Source organism: Rhinopithecus roxellana, chromosome 12 (genome assembly GCF_007565055.1).
Source record: "Rhinopithecus roxellana isolate Shanxi Qingling chromosome 12, ASM756505v1, whole genome shotgun sequence".
NCBI classification, from domain to species: domain Eukaryota; kingdom Metazoa; phylum Chordata; class Mammalia; order Primates; family Cercopithecidae; genus Rhinopithecus; species Rhinopithecus roxellana.
The window spans coordinates 23292341-23314391 of record NC_044560.1 but is presented as its reverse complement, the minus strand read 5'-3'; the positions used below and the strand labels follow the sequence as shown (position 1 = coordinate 23314391).

General features: G+C 56.5%; 1 protein-coding gene across 6 annotated transcripts; it reads left to right on the top strand.

Moving 5' to 3' along the window:
• The first annotated feature begins 411 nt into the window (after positions 1–411).
• On the top strand, positions 412–20624 carry UBE2J2 (ubiquitin conjugating enzyme E2 J2). 6 transcript variants are annotated; one of them, XR_004060460.1, is made up of 8 exons: positions 412–612; positions 5973–6103; positions 11498–11538; positions 17164–17266; positions 17345–17483; positions 18339–18419; positions 18991–19360; positions 19391–20624. XR_004060460.1 is itself a non-coding variant. In XM_030942854.1 (8 exons), exons 3-8 carry the CDS (start codon positions 5973–5975, stop codon positions 19273–19275), a joined length of 780 nt encoding a protein of 259 aa, XP_030798714.1. In that variant the 5' UTR covers positions 438–612; positions 1274–1416; the 3' UTR covers positions 19276–20624. The 6 variants fall into 6 exon arrangements, 5 of the variants coding, with proteins under 5 accessions (XP_030798713.1, XP_030798716.1, XP_030798714.1 ...); XM_030942854.1 differs by adding an exon at positions 1274–1416 and having other exon boundaries at positions 438–612; positions 18991–20624; XM_030942853.1 differs by having other exon boundaries at positions 18991–20624.
• Positions 20625–22051: the final 1427 nt, after the last annotated feature.

Here is a 22051-nt window from a genome sequence, read left to right as displayed (position 1 = left end):
CGCGTGTCACTCTCGGGTCCCTGAACGAGCCAGGCCTCCAGGCGCCCGGGACGCTCCACGCCGGGGCCGCGCCGCGCCTCCTCTAAGGGCCGGGTGGGGTGTGGGAGCGGAGGACAAGGCGGGAGCCGGGAGGCGGGAGGGTCGGGGTCCTTTCTCCACCGGGGTCGCCCTCAGCCGGGCCTGCCGCCCTGGGCCGTGGCACGTGGGGACGTAAGCACGCGGCTTCAGGGGCCGGGGCTCTAGCGCCCACTAACGGTGCCCGGAGCCGCCCGCCAGTGCGCACGCGCCGACCGCCCCGCCCTCCCCCCACCCCTCCCTCCCCCGCCCGGCGCCGGCGGCGACAGAGAGTCGTGGGCGCGGTCCTCCAGGCTGCCTAGAGCGGCCCCCTCCCACCAGGGACCGCGCACCGGAAGCAGAAACTAGGCTGGTTCCGCCCCGCGAGCGGCCATCTTGGAGGTTGAGGCGGCGGCGGCCCTGCGACGGGTTCGGTGGGCCCAGTCCCGGCGCGGTGTGGCTGTTTCGGGCGCGGGCCCCGCTTTTCCGCACCCTGCTCCGGCCTCGACCACGGCGAGCCTGAGCGCGGCGGCGGCCCACGCGCAGCGACAGGGAGAGGTGAGCGCGCTCGCAGGACTGCGCCGGGTCCTCGGGCCCGCTCGTTCGCCCCGCCGGAGCCGGCCACAGCGGCGGCCCGGGGGTGCGGGAGACCCTGCGCGACGCTTCTCCGTTCGCGCCCGCCGCCCGCGGGGCCCTGGCCCTAGCCTGCGCGGAACCCGAGGTCGGTTACGGCGGGTTCCCGGAGCTCCGGGTCAGGGTCAGGTCGGGGACTTGACCACTAGGCCGGGTCTCCCGTCAGTTGGGACACTTGGCGGCTGCCCCAGGACCGGCAGCCTCGATCCTGGTTTGTCAGTGGATCCCGGGAGTCTGTGTCGGGGGAGGGCTGCCGTTGAGCCCGCCGCCGCCTCGCCCTGAACTGTTAGACCCCACACTGCCCCATAGACACGAGCGTGCCCGGGACGGTGCTCAGGGCCAGCGTTTCTGGGAAACCCGGGCGGTGACAGTGGGAGACCGGAGTCTGGCTCCACCGCCGGCCGGCGGGAGTAAGACACGAGCCCGGAACAAGTCCCTGAGCTGCACCGGGCCTCGCCGTCCACACCTGCCAGTTCCCCGCATCCTCTCAGCCCCTGGCCAGGTGTCACCTCCTGGCCTCCTTTTCAATGCGTGCCACTCAGTGCGTGTGTATTTAACTCAAGTCCGGTTGCCACCCTCTTGCCAGACCCAGATAGGAAGCGGCTGAAAGGTCGGGCCTCGGTCCGGTGGGAGGGCAGCGAGGAGTGCACAGCAGGCTTGGCTGGGCAGGTCGGTGGCCCCGCGTCCTGCCCCAGGGGAAACAGACGGTGTAATCTGGCGTCCGAAGAAGTGAGTATCTCGCTTGATCCAAAAGTCCAGCACCTCAGCCTAGGGCGTGGTTGGGTCTGGGTGCCCGGAACTCGCAGTCCGTCATCTGCACGGCCTGGCACCGCTGACCTCCTTAGCAGCTCTGCTCTAGGCAGGTACATGTGCGAGTGACAGGCAGGTGAGTGTCCCACCTCCATCGGCCCGGGTTTCCATCCAGCCTTCGGAGCAGTCTGGTGGAGAAGGCAGAGACTTCCGTGGCAGTTCTGGACCTGGGCGTGCCACGCGCCTGGCGGATGGGTCAGGCTAAGGTTTCCTGCCACATCCCTAAGCAGGAAAGAGCTGTCCAGACAAAGAGGGATGGGTGAGGGATGCTGGGCAGCCACTGTCTCAGCGCCTGGGCACAGCTGCCGTCGGTGATTCACGCTGCTTTAATGCAGTTTCCATGTAAACGTTTTTTTCTGTACCTTTTTGTTTTAAAATCGCCAGCTCTTTCTCTCAGCAGGATGATGTGCTTGGTGCCCCTTGTCTGTGGGGATGTTTGAAGGGAACCCGAGGCACATATGCTTCAAACTCTGTTCGCACAGTTTGCTTCCTTTGTGGATTTTTTTTTTTTTTTTTTTTTTTTTTTTTTTTGAGACAGGGTCTCTGTTGCCCTGGCTAGAGTGCAGTAGCATGGCATGATCTCAGTTCACTGCAACCTCCGGCTCCCGAGTTCAAGTAATTCTCCCACCTCAGCCTCTAGAGTAGCTGGGATTACAGGTGCCCATCACCACACCCAGCTAATTTTTTTTTTTTTTTTTTTGAGATGGAGTTTCACTCTTGTTGCCTGGGCTGGAGTGCAATGGCGTGATCTCAGCTCACCACAACCTCCACCTCCTGGATTCAAGCGATTCTCCGGTCTCAGCCACCCGAGTAGCTGGGATTATAGGCATTTGCCAGCACGCCTGTCTAATTTTGTATTTTTAGTAGAGACAGGGTTTTACCATGTTGGTCAGGCTGGTCTCGAACTCCCGACCTCAGGTGATCTGCCCACCTTGGCCTCCCAAAGTGCTGGGATTACAGGTGTGAGCCACCGTGCCCGGCCTCTTTATGGATTTTTATTTTCCTTGTCCTTCCTGCTGTCATATTGGGATGAGATCAATTGGGGGAAATAGCCCCCTGGCCCTCTGGGGGACGTGAGAACGCTGTTCTGTGTGAGGCTCAGGAAGGGTGTCTGGGGAAACAGCAGTTGAATTGTGAACATGATTTTAAAAGCCTCTCCAAGCAAGTATGGGAGGGAAGCTTGCTTGTGACTGACTTGATGGAATCTATTTTATTTTTGCGTGGCTGTCCATGAACTTTCATTAAACCTGCAGCCTGGCCACTTAGCTAAGCCCAGACACACCTGTACTTGAATTGTCCAGTGAGTTATTTTGTATATGGCAGAGTGTTAGCTTCAGGGTGAGCGTTTGAAAGGACGGCCTGTGTGGAGGTGCTGCTTGGGGTCATTGCTGTGTCCATCACCAGGTGTTGGCCTGAGGGGAGATCCCTGGCCCATTGGCTTCTTGAGCCAGGAGCTGGGGATGCCACTGTGTGGAAGCACCTCCTTCCCGGGCAGGACTGGAACCCCGTTCCTAGTAAGGGCCCTCCTGGGGAGGCACTCCTTAGGCAGAGGAGCCCGCCCTTGCCTCTGCTGGGGCCCGAGAGGGCCCTGCATGGTGTGTGGGGTCACATGGAGGCCCGTGATGTGTGACAGAGTGGGAGGCATTTGGCAGGGAAATCAGGGAGGCCTCTGAAGGCGGTGGCCCAGAAGGGCCTAGGGGAGTTTCCAGTACAGTCTAGGCTGGGAAGCAGCTGTGAGAAGGAGTGTGTCGGTCAGGGGTTTGGAGTGGGGCCTGGGCTGTGCTGGGTCTTGGGAGTTGGAAACGAGGAGGGCTGACTGGGGCTGCTCTGTCAAGGGGCTGGCAGGCAAGAGGAGGTGTTGATTTTTCTTTGCTTGGCTGTGGAGTATCCTGAAGGGTGGTTGGGGGAGTGGGTGATCAGAACAGTGTGTTGACTTAGGAGTACAAGAGGGCCTTGAGATGGGAAGAGACTAGAAGCTCAGACCTTCTGGACTCACGGAGGAGTTGGGAGGCTGCTGTGGTGCTGATGGAAGAAGTGACGCCATTCTGCATTAGAGAGGATAATGGGAGTGGGAAGGATGTGGTGAACAAGGATTGCAAGAGTCGGGGACCCCAGAACAAGACGCAGGGTCAGGGGTGGTGCTTCGGCTACACATTTGGGAGCACGCTGTGGGTGCCCTGGCTGAGCTCTGCACTCCAGGCCCTGGGTGTGTGGGGTGAGCAGCCAAGCCCTGGCCATCGCCATCCTCAGGTTGGGAACAGACACTGAACAGGCCACTGGTGATGATTCGCTGAGAAGGAATAAACCAGTCAGAGAGTCCAAGTCTGGAGATCTCTGGCAGGCGGAGACTGAAGGGAGGTAGAGTGTGTGGCTGTCGGCAGGTGTGTGAGTTGGTTCTCACGCTGCTATAAAGACGTACCCGAGACTCAGTAATTTATAAAGAAAAGGGGTTTAGTGGACTCACAGTTCCGCATGGCCAGGGAGGCCTCAGGAAACTTACAATCATGGCGGAAGGGAAAGAGGCATGTTTTACACGGCAGCGGGCGAGAGAGTGGGCAAGAGCAGCGAACACTGCCTTGTAAACCGTCAGCTCTCCTGAGAACGGCTTGGGGCAAACCACTTCCACGATCCAATCACTTCCCACCAGGTCCCTCCCTCAACATGGGAGATTGTGGGGATTACAATTCAAGATAAATTCCCACCAGGTCCCTCCCTCGACATGGGAGATTACGGGGATTACAATTCAAGATCAGATTTGGATAGGGACACAGCCAAAGCATATCAGCAGGGAGGCTGGTGGAGTCAGCTTCAGGTTTGTGGGAACTGGGAGGTCAGGATGGAGATCACTGGTCACTGGCCATTATTGATGACCAGGGACTTTATTAAAGCGTGTGGCCGTGGCTGGGCACAGGGACTCACGCCTGTAATCCCAGCACTTTGGGAGGCTGAGGTGGGCAGATTACCTGAGGTCAGGAGTTCGAGACCAGCCTGACCAACATGGTGAAACTCTGTCTCTACTAAAAATATGAAAAAAAATTGCCTAGTGTGGTGGCAGGCGCCTGTGATCCCAGCTGCTTGGGTGACTGAGGCAGGAGAATCGCTTGAACCTGGGAGGCAGAGGTTGCAGTGAGCGGAGATCATGCCACTGCACTCCAGCCTGGGCAATGAACAGTGAGGATTCTGTCTCAAAAAAAAAAAAATAGAAATAAAAGAGATTTGAGTTGGAGCTAGTCTGATGCAGCAGGGAGTCCTGTTTTCATCACCACCCCTCTCCCCAGCCTCGGGCATGGCTGAGGGGCCTTGGGGTCCCTGATCCAGCCTCTTCTCTTGCATGATGGTGCCTCACGCTCCGTGCTCGGCCTGCAGTGCTGTCTGGAATGTCCCACCTGGAGCCACCAGAGTGACCTTCCTAACAGAAGATACGATCTGCCTTAAGGCTTGGACCCAAAACCCCTGCGGGGCCCAGGTTGCAGTGGCTCATGCTTGTAATTGTAGCACTTTGGGAGGCTGAGGCGTGAGAATCACTTGAGGCCAGGAGTTTGAGACTAGCTTGGGCAACACAGTGAGATCCCATCTCTACAAAAAATAAAAAATTAGCTAGGCGTGGTGGCACGCGTCTGTAGTCTCAGCTACTCAGGAGGCTGAGGTGCTAGGATTGCTTGAGCCAAGGCGGTCAAGGCTGCAGTGACTCCAGCCTGGGCGACAGAGCAAGACCCTGTCTCACAAAAAATAAGAAAATAAACCCTTATGCCCTGGCTCCGCCTCCCTGGCCAGTCTTATCCCTGCCCTCACTGTGCTTGGACCACTGCACACTGCACTTTCTCAGGTGTGGCCTGTTCACCTGTGGCCCCCTTCTACCAGGAAGACAGCTGCTCCTCTGCCCAGCGAGTGCCTCGGAGTCTCCAGAGTCTTCGTCACTCCAGCCGCAGAGGCTCCCCCATTCTGCGACTCCTTTTGCTTGTGGCCAGTGGTAAATGTTGGGCAGCAGGCTTCTGGGTGCAGTGGAGGGGCTGGCGGTGGTGCCTGCCCATTTCCATGGTGTGGATTCTCCATCAGTGAGAGGTCCTTGAGCTCAGAGTTGGAAGGTGCGAGTAGCTGCCCTCAGGAGCTGGTCTGAGGCTGTGGCCTTAGCACCACGTCAGGCCCCGTAAGTGTATACCTATGTGAGTTCTTTGAGGACGGGAGCCAGGCTTTGGGTTTCTCCTCATCTTTGTACCTGAGCTGTACGTTGTGTCAGTGAAGGCGGTGGCGGGACAGATGGGAAAAGAGAAGCCGCAGGGCCTCTGGGTATCTGGGCGGGTGGCAAGTCAGGGTGACCTGTGAGCTGTGACTCTGGGTGACTGGGCTGAGGTGTGTACATTACGGCTGGGCCCTGAATGAGTGGTGGGCTGCAGAAACGGCAGTGGAGCCGCGTTGGGGGGAGAGCTGTGGCCAGCACCACTTTTCTTCGTCAGTGTAGACATTGTTTTTAACAGATGAGCAGCACCAGCAATAAGAGGGCTCCAACCACAGCAACCCAGAGGCTGAAGCAGGACTACCTTCGCATTAAGAAAGACCCGGTGCCTTACATCTGTGCCGAGCCCCTCCCTTCGAATATTCTCGAGTGGTAAGGCTCCGCGCCACTGATCACCCTGCACTGACTGTCGCTGCCACGCAGGCCTCTGCTGGCCTGGCTGGGTGAGCCTGGTGCCCCAGTCATGGCATTGGCAAGGTGCTCCTGCACCTTCCCCAGGGGTGAGTGGGTGCCCAGGGGCCGGTGGACACTCTCCGGTCTTCTCCCAATGGATGCATGCTGGGGACATCACAGAGCCCTGCTTGACTCAGTCTGGGGCTGGAAAGAATCTCCCGTGTGGGGTCCTTGAGGGGGCAGGGTCCAGGTTGCCTCAGGTTGGGGCTGGAGAGAATCTCTGGTGTGGGGTCCTTAGGGGAGGGGTCCAGGTGTGCAGGGCTCACAGCTGCTGCTGATGTGTGCTCCAGGCAGTTAGAGGAGAGACTGCCTTTCTAGACTCTGGTCTTTGCTTCTGGATACGGGAATTAGCCTATTTTGGCTTGGAGTATTTGACAGGACTAGGGTCCGATACTCCTGTCCCTGGCACTGGCATGGGCCTGGTGCCCCGACCCTCAGGCTGACAACTTAGTTTACCTCATGGTGACTCTCCCCCTTGTTGAAGTATAGAGTGTGAGAGTGCATACCGCTCTGTGGAAACACTGCCGTGACAGGTCTGCTAGTAATTTGGTAAGAAATAAAGTGTGAGAGGCCGGGCATGGTGGCTCACGCCTGTAATCCCAACACTTTGGGAGGCTGAGGCGGGTAGATCACCTGAGGTCAGGAGTTTGAGACCAGCCTGGTCAGTATGGTGAAACCCTGTCTCTACTAAAAATACAAAAATTAGCTGGGCGCGATGGCATGCGCCTGTAATCCCAGCTACTCGGGAGGCTGAGACAGGAGAATCTCTTGAACCTGGGAGGCTGAGGTTGCAGTGAGCCAAGTTCATGCCACTGCACTCCAGCTTGGGCAACAAGAGTGAAGCTCTGTCTCAAAAAAAAAAAGGAAAATGTGAGGATGTTTTATATTTTGAGCTTTAAAAAAAATAGTTAGTTATGGCCGGACGCGGTGGCTCACACCTATAGTCCCAGCACTTTGGGAGGCTGAAGCGGAAGCGGGCGGATCACGAGGTCAGGAGATTGAGACCATCCTGGCTAACATGGTGAGATCCCGTCTCTATTAAAAGTACAAAAAATTAGTCGGGCGTGGTGGCGGCGCCTGTAGTCCCAGCTGCTTGGGAGGCTGAGGCAGGAGAATGGCATGAACGCGGGAGGCAGAGCTTGCAGTCAGCCGAGATCGTACCACTGCACTCCAGCCTGGGGGACAGAGTGAGATTCCGTCTCAAAAAAAAAAAAGAAAAGAAAAGTTATTTATTTATTTTTTAATTATTTATTTATTTTTTTGAGGCAGAGTCTAGCACTGTCGCCCAGGCTGGAGTGCAGTGGTGCGATCTTGGCTCACTGCAAGCTCCGCCTCCCGGGTTCACGCCATTCTCTGGCCTCAGTCTCCCGAGTAGCTGGGACTACAGGTGCCTGCCACCATGCCCGGCTAGTTTTTTGTTTTTGTATTTTTAGTAGAGACGGGATTTCACTGTGTTAGCCAGGATGGTTTCAATCTCCTGATCTCGTGATCCGCCCGCCTCGGCCTCCCAAAGTGCTGGGATTGCAGGCGTGAGCCACTGCATCCAGCCTTATTTATTTTTTTGAGACAGAGTCTTGCTCTGTTGCCCAGGCTGGAGTGCAATGGCATGATCTCGGCTCACTGTGACCTCTGTCTCCCAGGTTCAAGCAATTCTCCTGTCTTAGTAGAGATGCGGTTTCACCATATTGGTCAGGCTGGTCTCAAACTCCTTATCTCAGGTGATCTGCCTGCCTCAGCCTCCTAAGGTGCTGGGATTACAGGCATGAGCCACCATGCCTGGCCTAATTTTTTTTTTTTTTTTTTTTTTGAGACGGAGTCTGGCTGTGTCGCCCAGGCTGGAGTGCAGTGGCCGGATCTCAGCTCACTGCAAGCTCCGCCTCCTGGGTTTATGCCGTTCTCCTGCCTCAGCCTCCCGAGTAGCTGGGACTACAGGTGCCCGCCACCTCACCCAGCTAGTTTTTTGTATTTTTTAGTAGAGACAGGGTTTCACCGTGTTAGCCAGGATGGTCTCGATCTCCTGACCTCGTGATCCACCCGTCTCGGCCTCCCAAAGTGCTGGGATTACAGGCTTGAGCCACCGCACCCGGCCCCCTGGCCTAATTTTTTTAATTCCAGAGAAAAGATACTTCAGTGAGTTGAAAGGAAGTGTGTTTCTGCTTGGTCAGGGGTCCACCTTCTCTGGCTCACAGAGGAGGCCCAGCCCAGGCAGGTGGAGGATACCCAGGGTGAGGCAGAGCCCCTTGGCCACCAGAGTGCTCTCTGCCCCCAGTGGTGAAAATCAGATGCGGCTCCCCAGGACATTGCTGGCAGGTGCGAGGGACAAGTTCCACGGTAGCCGCCGCCTCCCTGGTTGCGAGGACGCCTTCATTGTGTGGGGAATCGTTTCCCACAAGTCTGTGGGTCAGGCATCCCCAAGACCCTGTGCAGGTTGGATGATTCACAAAGAATACTCACCATTAACATTACGGAGAGAAGCTGGATGCGGGGGCTCACGCCTGTAATCCCAGCACTGTGGGAGGTCGAGGCAGGTGGATCACGAGGTCAGGAGATTGAGACCAGCCTGGCCAACATGGTGGAACCCCTTCTCTACTAAAAATACAAAAAGTAGCCGGGCATAGTGGCGTGTGCCTGTAATCTCAGCTACTTGCTACTTGGGAGGCTGAGGCAGGAGAATTGCTTGAACCCAGGAGGTGAAGCTTGCAGTGAGCTGAGATCGTGCTAGTGTACTCCAGCCTGGAGAGAGCGAGACTCCGCCACACACACACACGCACACACACGCACACGCATGCACACAAACAAATTATGGAGAGAAAACAGCAGTCAGCCAGTGAAAGAGGCACGTGGGGCAAAGTCTCTGTGCTCCATTCCCAGCAGCAGGCTTGGGTTTGGACGGCACGTGTGGAATGTTGACCAGAGAAGCTCATTGGAAACTGAAACCTTTTAGGGGAAGGCCCAGGGACTTTATGGGGCTGGTCCTAGGCGTCCTCTGCCTGGCACCTGCCAAAATACCAAAATACCGGACTTCCAGGAGAGCAGGGGCTCAGCATAGACCACGTTGCATGTACTGTTGAGGCAGTAAGCCCCTGTTGTCAGGTGGTGGCACCTGACCCGGGACAGCAATGTCAGTGTCAGGCCTGTGCTGCGGGAGCTCCTGGCAGGGCCTCAGCAGGTGTCTCTCCCCTCCCTGAGAAGCTGCCTTCACAGAAAAGGCCTGTGGGGTGCGCTGTGGGCCACATGGATCCCATCTTGTCTTGGCTGCCCCAAGGCTCTGGTCTCTGTCTGAGGAAGAGAGCAACTTCTTTATTTCGTCCCAGTGTTCGCAGCTTGGGCACAGGAATTGGGTACAGGAACAACTTAAGGCCACACTCTTGGGTGCATCGTGTGCTGAGCTCGGAGTCCCTGGGTTCCTGGGCCACTGACACATGATGATGGCATTTTTTGAGGAAAACATATCAGCTGGCAGATGGCATGCATCACATCATCCCATTAGTATTTTCTTTTGAGTATTTTTGTCACTCAGGCTGGAGTGCAGCGGCGCGATCTCGGCTCACTGCAACTTCCATCTTCCAGGTTCAAGCAATTCTCCTGCCTCAGCCTCTCGAGCTGGGATTACAGGTGTGCGCCACCATGACCAGCTAAGTTTTGTATTTTTAGTAGAGATGGAGTTTCACCATATTGCCCAGGCTGGTCTCGAACTCCTGACCTCAGGCAGTCCGTCTGCCTCGGCCTCCCAAAGTGCTGGGATTACAGGTGTGCGCCACCGCGCCCAGCCTAATTTTTGTATTTTTAGTAGAGATGGAGTTTTGCCATGTTCACCAGGCTTATCTCAAACTCCTGACTTCAGGTGATCCACCCACCTCGGCCTCCCAGAGTGCTGGGATTACAGACGTGAGCCACTGAGCCTGGCCCCTGTTAGTTTTAAAGTGATGGCATGTCCTGGGGGAGAGCAAGGGGAAGATGATGGCTGGTGTTGGCAGTCGCAGCTGTGTCTGCTTTCTGGCATTTCTGGTTTTACTCTCATCTCTGCGCGCTTCTGTTTGGTTTGGGAATCTGTAAAGCCCAGACACCTCTTTACGTGAAGCAGAAGCCTTATTTATTTGTGTGGAGGAGTGTATAGTCGATAATGCTGCTGCCCCTGGGCTGAGGGTGAGCTCTGTGTGGGGACTGTGGTTTTGGGGACAGTCACGGTAGTTCCTGTTCCTTCTGCTCCAGGACAGCTGCTTAAGTCACTTATGGTTTTTCTAGGAGCATGAAAAACGGCTGGGGCACAGAGCCGGCCCCACATCACTAGCTGTGTTCTGTTTAGCCTGCGTGTGTGATACCAGAAAACACATTATGTATAAGTACATTTAAGAATATACATTTTAAGGCCGGGCGCAGTGGCTCAAGCCTGTAATCCCAGCACTTTGGGAGGCCGAGACGGGCGGATCACGAGGTCAGGAGATCAAGACCATCCTGGCTAACACGGTGAAACCCCGTCTCTACTAAAAAATACAAAAAACTAGCCGGGCGAGGTGGCGGGCGCCTGTAGTCCCAGCTACTTGGGAGGCTGAGGCAGGAGAATGGCGTGAACCCAGGAGGCGGAGCTTGCGGTGAGCTGAGATCCGGCCACTGCACTCCAGCCTGGGCGGCAGAGCGAGACTCCGTCTCAAAAAAAAAAAAAAAAAAAGAATATACATTTTAAAAGTACATGGTTTTTTCCTTGGAGATAGGGTCTCACTCTGTTGCCCAAATGGGATGTGGTAGCAGTCATAGCTCACTGCAGCCTGAAACTCCTGGCTCAGGCATCCTCCCGCCTCAGCCTCCTGAGTAGCCGGGACCACAGGCATGCACTACCACACCTGGCTGTTTTTTTTTTTTTTTTTTTTTAATAAAGGTGAGGTCTTGCTATGTTGCCTAGGCTGGTGTCAAACTCCTGGGCTCAAGTGATCTTCCCACCGTGCCCTTCCAAAGTGCTAGGATTACTGTCTTCAAGTACGTCTTAGTAACGTACTGTGAAATTAAAATTTATTTAAGATTTCAGTTGTTAATAATTAGGATTAGCTTCGTGCATGTTATATTGTAGAAACAAAGGTATTTTATGATAAACATATAGTCTTTAAGATCTTGTTACAAAGAGACTAAAAGCACCCACAGTAGAAGAGACTGGGAGCTTTGAAGCTCTGTGGCTGTGTGACATTTCACCTTCATTTGTTCACTGCCTGAATATGAATGTAATTTTGACTGGGTCCTATAAACCCCAGGCTTGGAATGCTTCAGGTTTTGGAGAATTTGCTGTCCCCAAATCCCAAGTAATTTTCTTCTCTCCCTTAGGCACTATGTCGTCCGAGGCCCAGAGATGACCCCTTACGAAGGTAAGAATTCTGTACTTGGGTAGAAGAACACCAGGCAGTTTTTATATTCTGAATCAACCTTGCCTGTTCAACATCTTTTATTTGCAAACAGCAGCCTTTCTACTTTGGATGTGCGCTAGTTAAATTGGCTTAGTTGGAACTCATCCTCGTCTGCTTCACGCGCTGGAAGTGTTGGCTCTGCTGATGTGTCTCAGCCTGCAGGGCCTCCTGTAGCGTCTGTGTTCACCAGCCTCTGACACCATAGGGCCACAGCCGAGAAAACCAGACTGGGGTAAACACTGAAGCTGGCCTGTTCTACTGTTTCTTTTTTTTTTTGAGACGGAGTCTCGCTCTGTCACCCAGGCTGGAGTGCTGTGGCTGGATCTCAGCTCACTGCAAGCTCCGCCTCCTGGGTTCACGCCATTCTCCTGCCTCAGCCTCCCGAGTAGCTGGGACTACAGGCGCCGCCACCTCGCCCGGCTAATTTTTTGTAGTTTTTTAGTAGAGACGGGGTTTCACCGTGTTAGCCAGGATGGTCTCGATCTCCTGACCTCGTGATCCGCCCGTCTCGGCCTCCCAAAGTGCTGGGATTACAGGCGTGAGCCACCACGCCCGGCCTTCTACTGTTTCTTAAGATCTGGTGCATATCATCAAAGGAAAGACATATGTATTCAATATGCCCTTTGTGCTGGGTGCCCCCAGGGTCTCGTGATCCCCAGGACGGTCTCTGAGCTAAGCGGAAGTACCCCTGTGTGGTGGGATCTGGGGCTTTGGGAGGCTGCAGGACCTGCCCAGCACCTCAGTCCTTCATCAGCTACCAAGGCCTATCCAGCAGCCTGACCCCTCCAGGTCAGCAGACACCACCTAGAGTCCTGGGTGTCATTTACAGAGTAGATGCTGGAGCTGTCAGCAATTTCCTTGGGCCTTTGGCGGAGGCGCGCCAGCCTTGGTCTGGGCCAGGTCAGGAGTCAGCGTGCCCGTGAATACTGTCCCACCGGCAAGTGCAAGGCACAGCAGGGCCAGGTCAGCAGTTGGCTGTCCAGCCGCAGGGCGCCAGCTTCAGGTGGCTGGAGCAGCAGGCTCTGTTTGCCTGTGTGTGGAGGCTTTGGGTGAGATTTCACTAGAGGAAAGTGCTGCTGCTAGAAGAAGGTTTGCAAACCCCTGCTTTGGACTGTCGGGAGGGTTGTGGGTGGGTAAGAATGAAAAAGGCTCTCCTGGCTGGCCGCGGTGGGTCAAGCCTGTAATCCCAGCACTTTGGGAGGCCGAGACGGGCGGCTGACGGGGTCAGGAGATCGAGACCATCCTGGCTAACGTGGTGAAACCCCGTCTCTACTAAAAAATACAAAAAACTAGCCAGGCGAGTTGGCGGGCGCCTGTAGTCCCAGCTACTCGGGAGGCTGAGGCAGGAGAATGGCGTGAACCCGGGAGGCGGAGCTTGCAGTGAGCTGAGATCCGGCCACTGCACTCCAGCCTGGGCGACAAAGCGAGACTCCATCTCAAAAAAAAAAAAAAAAAGGCTCTCCTGAAGGCACTTTGGCCGAGTTCTCACAGCCACACCCGTGGACTCTCCTTTGGCCCAGGAATCCCAGTTCTGGGTTCATCTGCAACCAGGGCAGCCGGCAGGAGCCCATCTGTAGGGCAGGCACTTGATCCCAGTGCCATGGACCGTGACCAGCGCTGGGGATGCCAGCAGGCCATGGCAAGATAAGGCCCGGGAGCAGTGTCCAGGGCGTGTTACTTGTTAGGATGCATCTGTGTGCCTTCAGCTGATTTGAAGAATCAGCCACTGCTGGGCGGCACGGTGGCTCACACCTGTAATTCCAGCACTTTGGGAGGGTGAACCGGGCGGATCACCTGAGGTCAGGAGTTCGAGACCAGCCTGACCAACATGGAGAAACTCCATCTCTACTAAAAATAACAAAATTAGCCGGGCATGGTGGCTCATACCTGTAGTCCCAGCTACTCGGGAGGCTGAGGCAGGAGAATCGCGTGAACCCAGGAGGCAGAGCTTGCAGTGAGCTGAGATCGCGCCACTGCACTCCAGCCTGGGTGATAAGATCGAAACTCTGTCTCAAAAAAAAAAATGAGTGGTGGTCTTTGACAAGCAAAATTATGCCAGCTTTACTTTTGTTTTGTGATTTTAGTTTTTTTGAAATAAATAGTGAATATTAATCTGTATCTACACCTGGCCTCTCTCAACATCACCGGCCAGGTCAGTTGCTGGTGGAGATAAGCTGCTCCCCCGACAGGGCTGGACACAGTTGGGAGAAGAGGGGGAAGCCCCTGGGTGTGGTGGGGCCGTTGCTGGCCCCAACCCTGTCACTTGTGCTCTTATCCTGGTCCCTTCCCATCCCTTCCGTTGTGTGGCTCTGTGCTGGTCCTGGGTCTAAGGAAAGCCTCGCTTCAGAGGCAGAAGGTGTGTTCCTACTGCCCCTCCCTTTTCCCCTCTATGGCACTGCTGCTGCCGCCATCCCTGCGGCCCTCCCCCCTCACTGGGGGATGCCTTCTGCTGTTTGCAGCCCTGCCCTCTGCTCTCTTTCAGTCTCCAGGGAACCCCTCTGAATTGCCACTTGCCAAGGGGCTGTTCTCAGTCCTCAGTTTCTTAGCCTCTGGTATCTGATGCTGCTGACGATGGCTTCCTTCCTGACTTGGGGATTTCTGACCCCTCTTCCTACCTTCTTGGTGGCTCCTGTGCCAGGTCCATGTCTTTCTGGCCTGGCGTACATTAGCTGTGTCCCCTCTGTGCACTGGGCTCCGTGGCTGTTCTGCCCAGGCATGCCCACTCTGACAGTTCAGAGCTGACTTCCTGCAAATGTTGCTAAATAATTCCCCTTGAGTTAATCTGTAGATTTCACACAGTCCTAACAAAATCTGTTTGTGTATACTACACAAGCTTATTCTAAAATTTACATGAAAAGGCAAAGGACCTAGAATAGTTAAAACAATTTTTCTAAAGAATAAAGTGGGCCAGGCGCGGTGGCTCAAGCCTGTAATCCCAGCACTTTGGGAGGCCGAGACGGGCGGATCACGAGGTCAGGAGATCGAGACCATCCTGGCTAACACGGTGAAACCCCGTCTCTACTAAAAATACAAAAACTAGCCGGGCGAGGTGGCGGGTGCCTGTAGTCCCAGCTACTCGGGAGGCTGAGGCAGGAGAATGGCGTAAACCCGGGGGGCGGAGCTTGCAGTGAGCTGAGATCTGGCCACTGCACTCCAGCCCCGGCGACAGAGTGAGACTCTGCCTCAAAAAAAAAAAAAAAAAAAAAAAAAAAAGAATAAAGTGGAATCTGTGACTGGGGGGGCTCTGTGGTGTGGTCACGCTGTGACTGGGGGGTTCTCTGCAGTGTGGCTGCCGTGCGGCCACACTGTGACTGTGGGGGACTCTTGCTTTGTGGCTGCACAGTCCATGTGGGGCGTGGGGCCTGTGGGAACACGGAGGGGTCACCAGGGGACAGTGCATAGCATGGGCGTCTGGGTGGATCAGCTCGAGGAAGGGGGATGTGAACTGATAATTGTCCTGGGTGACAGCCCTGCTTCTTTCTGGTCAGAGAAAGTCCAGCCAAGATTTAGAGTGGATCCCGAGGTGGCCTAAAATGATGAGAGTTCTCTGCAAGATGTGAAGCGCCCTAGGGGCAGGAGTGCTGCATCCTACACAGGGTGGCTCTGGAGCAGAAGAGCCCGCGGCGATTTGGGAACTCGCATTGGGGCAGGGTTGTGCACGGGGAACCTGAAGGGAGGACAGAGGCCAGTGCTCCTCAAACCTAATGGCATGCACATGCACACACATACACGCATGTGTCCTGATGGCATGTACACACACGCACGAATCCTGATGACACGCAAACCTGCACACATGCGTCCTGGTGGCATGCACACGCAACACATGCACGCACACGTGTCCTGACAGCATGCACACACACACACACAGACGTGCACACGCGTCCTGACAGCATGCACACGCATAGACATGCGCGCACACACATGCAGGTGTGGCCGGGGAGTCCTGGCTCATGCACTTCTGCTCTGGTTGGGGTTGGCCCCAAGCTCTGAATTTCCATCCAACTCCAGGTGCAGCCTGGGCAGCCAGGGTGTGGGCCTCGGGCTGGGGCAGGGTGTCATGAGGCAGCTTGTGGAGGGTCCTGGAGCAGGGCCGGGGGAGGCCATGCAGGGTGTGCGGATCTAGATTGATTTGAAGGTGGAACCAACAGGATTTGCTCATTGTGTAGGTGTGGTACCAGGAGGATGGAGTTGCCAAGTTGCCATTTGGTGGAAGTGGCCGGAATTCTGTCCTGGATGGGGGCGTCTGGGCGCTGTGCTGTGGACAGTCAGTGTAATGGCCTGGAGTGTGCAGGGGGCCCCTGGGTGCACCGTGGGGGCAGTGGCTGATCAGCCATTCCAGGGCTTCTGATGGGAGGCCGTGAAACTGGGGCGACCCCAGGAAGATGCTAGGACTGAGAGGAGAGCACCCTGTGCTTGGGTGGGTGAAGAGGGGCTGGCTGGAGTGGGAAGAGTGGGTGGGGAGGGAGGAGCTAGACCAGGGTGGGGCTTTGGAGAGGCAGAGCCAGGAGTGGCCCCTGATAAGGCTATGCCGTTGGGTGGTCAGAAACCAGTGGGAGGGCCGGGCGAGATGGCTCACGCTTGTAATCCCAGCACTTTGGGAGGTCGAGACGGGCGGATCATGAGGTCAGGAGATAGAGACCATCCTGGCTAACACAGTGAAACCCCGTCTCCACTAAAATTAAAAAAAAAAATTAGCCAGGCGTGGTGGCAGGTGCCTATAGTTCCAGCTACTCAGGTGGCTGAGGCAGGATAATCGCTTGAACCCGGGAGGCAGAGGTTGCGCCACTGCACTCCAGCCTGGGCAACAGAGCGAGACTCTGTCTCAAAAAAAAAAAAAAAAAAAAAAAAATCCTCCACTAGTGGTGGTGGTATGTGTGGGTGACCCTGAGGTCGACCTTCAGGTCAGGTTTGGTAGAGCAGGGAGAAAGCCTGGTCAGGTGGATTCGAGAACTTGGGAGGGGAGGACGTGGGAATAGCCATGGATGAGGCCCGAATCCAGGGGTTCAGGTCAGGGCAGGGGGCGTTTGGCAGAACTTGGAGGGGGGTGTGGTGGAGAGTGGTGTGTTTGAGGTGGGTTTTGCTGGCTTTTGGGTGCAGTTGGTCGGGGAAGCGAACAGTGCTGGAGAGTCGCTGGGTCTGGACCTGAGTCCTGGGAGGGGCGGCCTCAGCTGGGCCTGGAGCTCCTGATGTGCTGGGGGTGTTGCAGGGAGGCCTGCCTGCCTCTTCCGACCCTCTGCTCTTGGTGTGGGTGTGTGTGGGACACTCCAGGGGGAGAGGTGTACGGTAGCTGTGGGGGTCTCGAGCTCCCGGGGAAGTGGGGGGTCTGGGTCCAGTCATGTGGTGGGTACGGGTAGGGTGGGGAGGGGCATTGGGTCTGGGTGGTCATGACAGTGGGTGGGTCGTGACAGGAGTGGCAGTGGAGAGTAAGGTCAGTGGGGGACTGAGTCTGGGAGCCGGCTCGGCACGGAGAGGGCAGTGAGGACTCGGGCTGAGCTGGGGGGCGGGGTGATGTGGGGATGGGGACAAGGTCTCCAGGAGCCCCGCTGTGGAGGACGACAAGGCTCTTTATGTTTTGTTTCCATGTAGGTGGCTATTATCATGGAAAACTAATTTTTCCCAGAGAATTTCCTTTCAAACCTCCTAGTATTTATATGATAACTCCCAATGGAAGATTTAAGTGCAACACCAGGTAAGGTGCCTGGAGGGTGCCGTGGAAGCTTTCTGGCCGCAGTGGGGAGTGTGCACTGACAGGGCCCCCGTTTCACAGGCTGTGTCTTTCCATCACGGATTTCCACCCGGACACGTGGAACCCAGCCTGGTCTGTCTCCACCATCCTGACCGGGCTCCTGAGCTTCATGGTGGAGAAGGGCCCCACCCTGGGCAGTATCGAGACGTCGGACTTCACAGTGAGTATTCGAGTGCCTCTGCCTTGTGGGTCATCCGCCTTGGGTCTGGGGCTGCGTTCTGTTCCTGAGCTGCAGCTGCCTTCTCAGCAGGCCGGGCTGGGTGGAGTTCCCGCCTTGTCCCAGGCACCGTGGTGGAGACTGCTCTGCTCTGTGGCCTGGTGTTCCCCACCACCTCTCGGTCTTGCTTTTATTCACCTTCAGCCTCATCCACACCCGCCAGTGGTTCCTCCTCGGGATCTTGGGGTGGGCCGAGGCAGTGCCAGTCGCACAGACGGCAGGGGCCTTTTCAGCCGGGAGCACAGTGCTTTTGTTAGCTGGTGTTTATTTTTCTTTTTTTCTTTTTTCTTTTTTTTTTTTGAGACGGAGTCTCGCTCTGCCGCCCAGGCTGGAGTGCAGTGGCCAGATCTCAGCTCACTGCAAGCTCTGCCTCCTGGGTTTAGGCCATTCTCCTGCCTCAGCCTCCCGAGTAGCTGGGACTACAGGCGCCCGCCACCTCGCCCGGCTAGTTTTTTGTATTTTTTAGTAGAGACGGGGTTTCACTGTGTTAGCCAGGATGGTCTCGATCTCCTGACCTCGTGATCCGCCCGTCTCGGCCTCCCAAAGTGCTGGGATTACAGGCTTGAGCCACCGCGCCTGGCCTATTTTTCTATTTTTAATAGGAATCAAGTGTGGTATCATTAATTGATGAGAAGATTAAGAAGCCTTTATAAGACTCTTAAGTTTGCTGTGAAGAGTGTGCTTATTAAGTGCTTTCTGCAGCATGAAGACTGTAGCCCTTGACTTTGAAATCTGCTTTTATAATTTTGAAAGAATTGAAATTAGTTTTCTGGCTGATTCCCTTCTCTTCCTTCCTAGAAAAGGCAACTGGCAGCGCAGAGTTTAGCGTTTAATTTGAAAGATAAAGTCTTTTGTGAATTATTTCCTGAAGTTGTGGAGGTAAGAAAGAGAAAGTCGGAAATGGGTTTCGCCTTCCCCCGTGTTAAAACACTTCAGTTTCACCTCTTTCCAAAGAGTAACATCTGGGTCCTGAAGCTGCAGACCTCCTCAGGGTATGGCTCCTCTCCCCCAGGAGCCCCGAGGCAGGGGAGGCAGAAGGCTGGGCCCTGGGGGGTGGCCTGCGGACAGCTGTGCTGGTGGGCTGGGAGCTGGGCCTTTTCCACAGGGGTATGGAGCTCCTGGGCCTGAGTGGCCACCTGGGTGGTCTGGGGATGGCTGGGAGGCACAGCAGCTGCCATGTGGGACTGGAGTGCTCCCTGGTCTTGGCCTCTGTGGCTCAGCCTTGCTCTGGTCTGCCTGAGTGCAGGGGCCAAGAGGCACAGGGGCCAGTGAGGCACAGGGCCAGTGAGGCCAGCCACGCTCGGGCCCTCATCTGTGAGATGGGGTCGGGATATGACACCGTGGCCTAGGGCTTGGTTCTTGGTGGTGGACCGTGAGCTCCTGAGAACCGGAGTGCAGGTCCTGAGGCGCTGGTTGGAGACCAGCTGCGTTTCTCGTGTTTCTCTCTTAGGAAATTAAACAAAAACAGAAAGCACAAGACGAGCTCAGTAGCAAACCCCAGACTCTTCCCTTGCCAGACGTGGTTCCAGACGGGGAGACGCACCTGGTCCAGAATGGGATTCCGCTTCTCAACGGGCATGCGCCGGGGGCCGTCCCCAACCTCGCAGGGCTCCAGCAGGCCAACCGGCACCACGGACTCCTGGGCGGCGCCCTGGCGAACTTGTTTGTTATCGTTGGGTTTGCGGCCTTTGCTTACACGGTCAAGTACGTGCTGAGGAGCATCGCGCAGGAGTGAGGCCCAGGCGCCGAGACCCAAGGCGCCACTGCGGGCACCGCGCACCAGAGTGACCTGGGCAGGCGGGACACACGGCCCAGCACAGGCGGGCCCAGCACAGGCGGACTCAGCACAGGCGGGCCCAGCACAGGCGGACCCACCGGGCTCCTGGGTTTAGCGTTTAAAAGCCTGAAAGGGGAAGCAGCAGCCAAAATGTGTGACTGGGCTTTGGAGGAGGCTGGAGACAGCCCTGCCCCGGCCTCCGCCGCTGGGGCTGGCGTGGATGGGCCGCTGGTGTGCTGGATTCGTAGCTTATCTTCCGTGTTGTCTTTGGACCTGTTTTAGTAAACCCGTTTTTCATTCTGTTAGATGTGGTCACTTAGAAATACAGACTCGCTGCTGACCGCGGGCTGCGCGTGCGTTCTTAGAGCTCCCGGCGCCGGCGGGTGGGAGCCGCGGGCCGGGGTGGAGCTGGCGTCCGCCGTGCAGGTCTGGCCTGGCCGTGGGGTGACGAGGCTTAGCGGGGCCAGCGGCAGGCGTAGCTCAGGATCCAGGGAGACGGGCTTTGGTCTCAGCATTTACAAACGTGTTTACAGTCGGGTGAAACGCATTCCTTCTAGAGAGCGCGCGGGGCCTTCGGCTGTCCGGGGAGCCGGGAGCCTGCCCGCTCCGACCACAAGGTGTCGCCCTTGGCGGCGGGGCCGCGGGGCGGGGCGGGGCCTCCTGGGCGCCGCTGGGGGCTGCAGGCGCGGGGGCCTCGGGGGCCTGCAGAGCCTCTCCCCTGAATTCCTTAAGTCCGGTGGCCCAGAAGCCCGTCCTCCGGTGCTGGTGGAAGGCGAAGGACCGGAGTCCCTGCGGGAGGCCCCCACGGCCGGCAGGCTGGCCCCGTGCACTCGGGGGCCTCCCTCACATCCCTGCGCGCGCCCCTGCGCGCGCCCCGCCCCCGCGCGCCCCCGCGCCCCCCGCGCCCGCCTTCACAGTAGGTAACGGCTCCGGCCCGGGTGTTCGCTTTCCACGGAAGATGGCAGAGGGGGACCCCGGCCCGGGAACGACGCCTGAGCCGGCAGGGGCTGTTCGGGCCCCGTGGCTCCCCGGGTCCGGCCGTCTCCCCTCTTCTCCGTCTGTTCCGTGACTTCGCCCGGGTGGGATGTGCCGCAGGTGCATCGCGTGGAGGTGGGTCACGGCCGCCGGCAAGAAACCCACCCTGTCCAGAGGCGGGCGGGAGACAAGCGCAGCCCAGCCTGCGCGCGCTCATCTTTCTTTGTTTTTTCATCAGTTTATTCAGAATTGCTCTATAATTTACCAATTGTATGTATTTAACCTATTGTGGAAAACAAAAAGTCTTTCATTATATCTTTATTTCTGAATTTCATGCTGCTTGTGTCTCTGTGGGCCGGGACATGTGTCCGTCTCTGCTCAGGGCTGGGGTGGCCCGTGACCAGGGGTCACACCTGCTGGCCTGGGGTGGTGTGGCAGCTGCAGGGCAGGTGGGTCCCAGTGGGAATCGCGTCGCTGGGGCCGTGGTGTTAAGCCCTCTGCAGGACTCTGTCCCCATCCCGTACTGGATGCCAACCGTGCCCTGATCCCCAACGCTTCCGTGACTGCCTGCATCACTTCCGAAGCCTGGTGTTTCCCGAGGCTCATGGGAGGTGGAATGCTAACGAACAGAGTGTTTACTTAACACGCCTTACTGCCGGGTGCGGCGGCTTCCGCCTATAATCCCAGCACTTTGGGAGGCTGAGGGGTGGATCTCTTGAGCCCAGCCTGGGCAACATAGTGAGACCCCATCTCACAAAAAATACAAAACACTACCTCGTGTGGTGATGCACACCTTTGGTCCCAGCTACTCAGGAGGCTGAGGTGGGAGGATTGCCTGAGCCCAGCAGGTGGAGGCTACAGTGAGCCATGATGGAGCCACCACACTCCAGCCTGGGCAAGGGAGCCAGATCCTGTCTCAAATGTTTTCTGTATGTGAAATCTCAACTTTTTTTTTTTTTTAATGGAGATAGAATCTTGCTCTGTTGCCCAGTGTGGAGTGCAATGGTGCCATGATGACTCACTGTAACTGTAGGGTCCAGCCCTACTGGGCGTGTGGATTTTTCTCCTGGTGTGTGGAGATGAGAGATCGTAGAAATAAAGACTCAAGGCCGGGCGCGGTGGCTCAAGCCTGTCATCCCAGCACTTTGGGAGGCTGAGACGGGCGGATCACGAGGTCAGGAGATCGAGACCATCCTGGCTAACACGGTGAAACCCCGTCTCTACTAAAAATACAAAAAACTAGCCGGGCGAGGTGGCGGGCGCCTGTAGTCCCAGCTACTCGGGAGGCTGAGGCAGGAGAATGGCGTGAACCCGGGAGGTGGAGCTTGCAGTGAGCTGAGATCCGGCCACTGCACTCCAGCCTGGGCGACAGAGCGAGACTCCCTCTCAAAAAAAAAAAAAAAAAAAAAAAAGAAAAAGAAATAAAGACAAGACAAAGAGATAGAAGAAAAGACAGCTGGGCCTGGGGGAACCACGACCACCTAGACGCGGAGACCGGTAGTGGCCCCAAATGCCTGGCTGCGCTGTTATGTATTGGATACAAGACAAGGGGGCAGGGTGTGGAGGGTGAGCCATCTCCAATGATAGGTAAGGTCACGCGAGTCACGTGTCCACCAGACAGGAGGCCCTTCCCTGTTTGGCAGCCGAGGCAGAGAGAGAGGGCAGCTTATGCCATTATTCTATGCATTTCAAAGAGTTTAGTACTTTCACTAATTCTGCTACTGCTATCTAGAAGGCAGAGCCAGATGTACAGGGCGGA

What these genes read in the sequence shown, in the direction of transcription:
- UBE2J2 (XM_030942853.1), top strand. Translation starts at nt 5,973, where the DNA reads ATGAGCAGCACCAGCAATAAGAGGGCTCCAACCACAGCAACCCAGAGG. An exon ending in AGATTTAAGTGCAACACCAG is followed by an intron (nt 17,267 to 17,344) that starts GTAAGGTGCCTG and finishes CCCGTTTCACAG; the next exon opens with GCTGTGTCTTTCCATCACGG. An exon ending in TCGAGACGTCGGACTTCACA is followed by an intron (nt 17,484 to 18,338) that starts GTGAGTATTCGA and finishes CTTCCTTCCTAG; the next exon opens with AAAAGGCAACTGGCAGCGCA.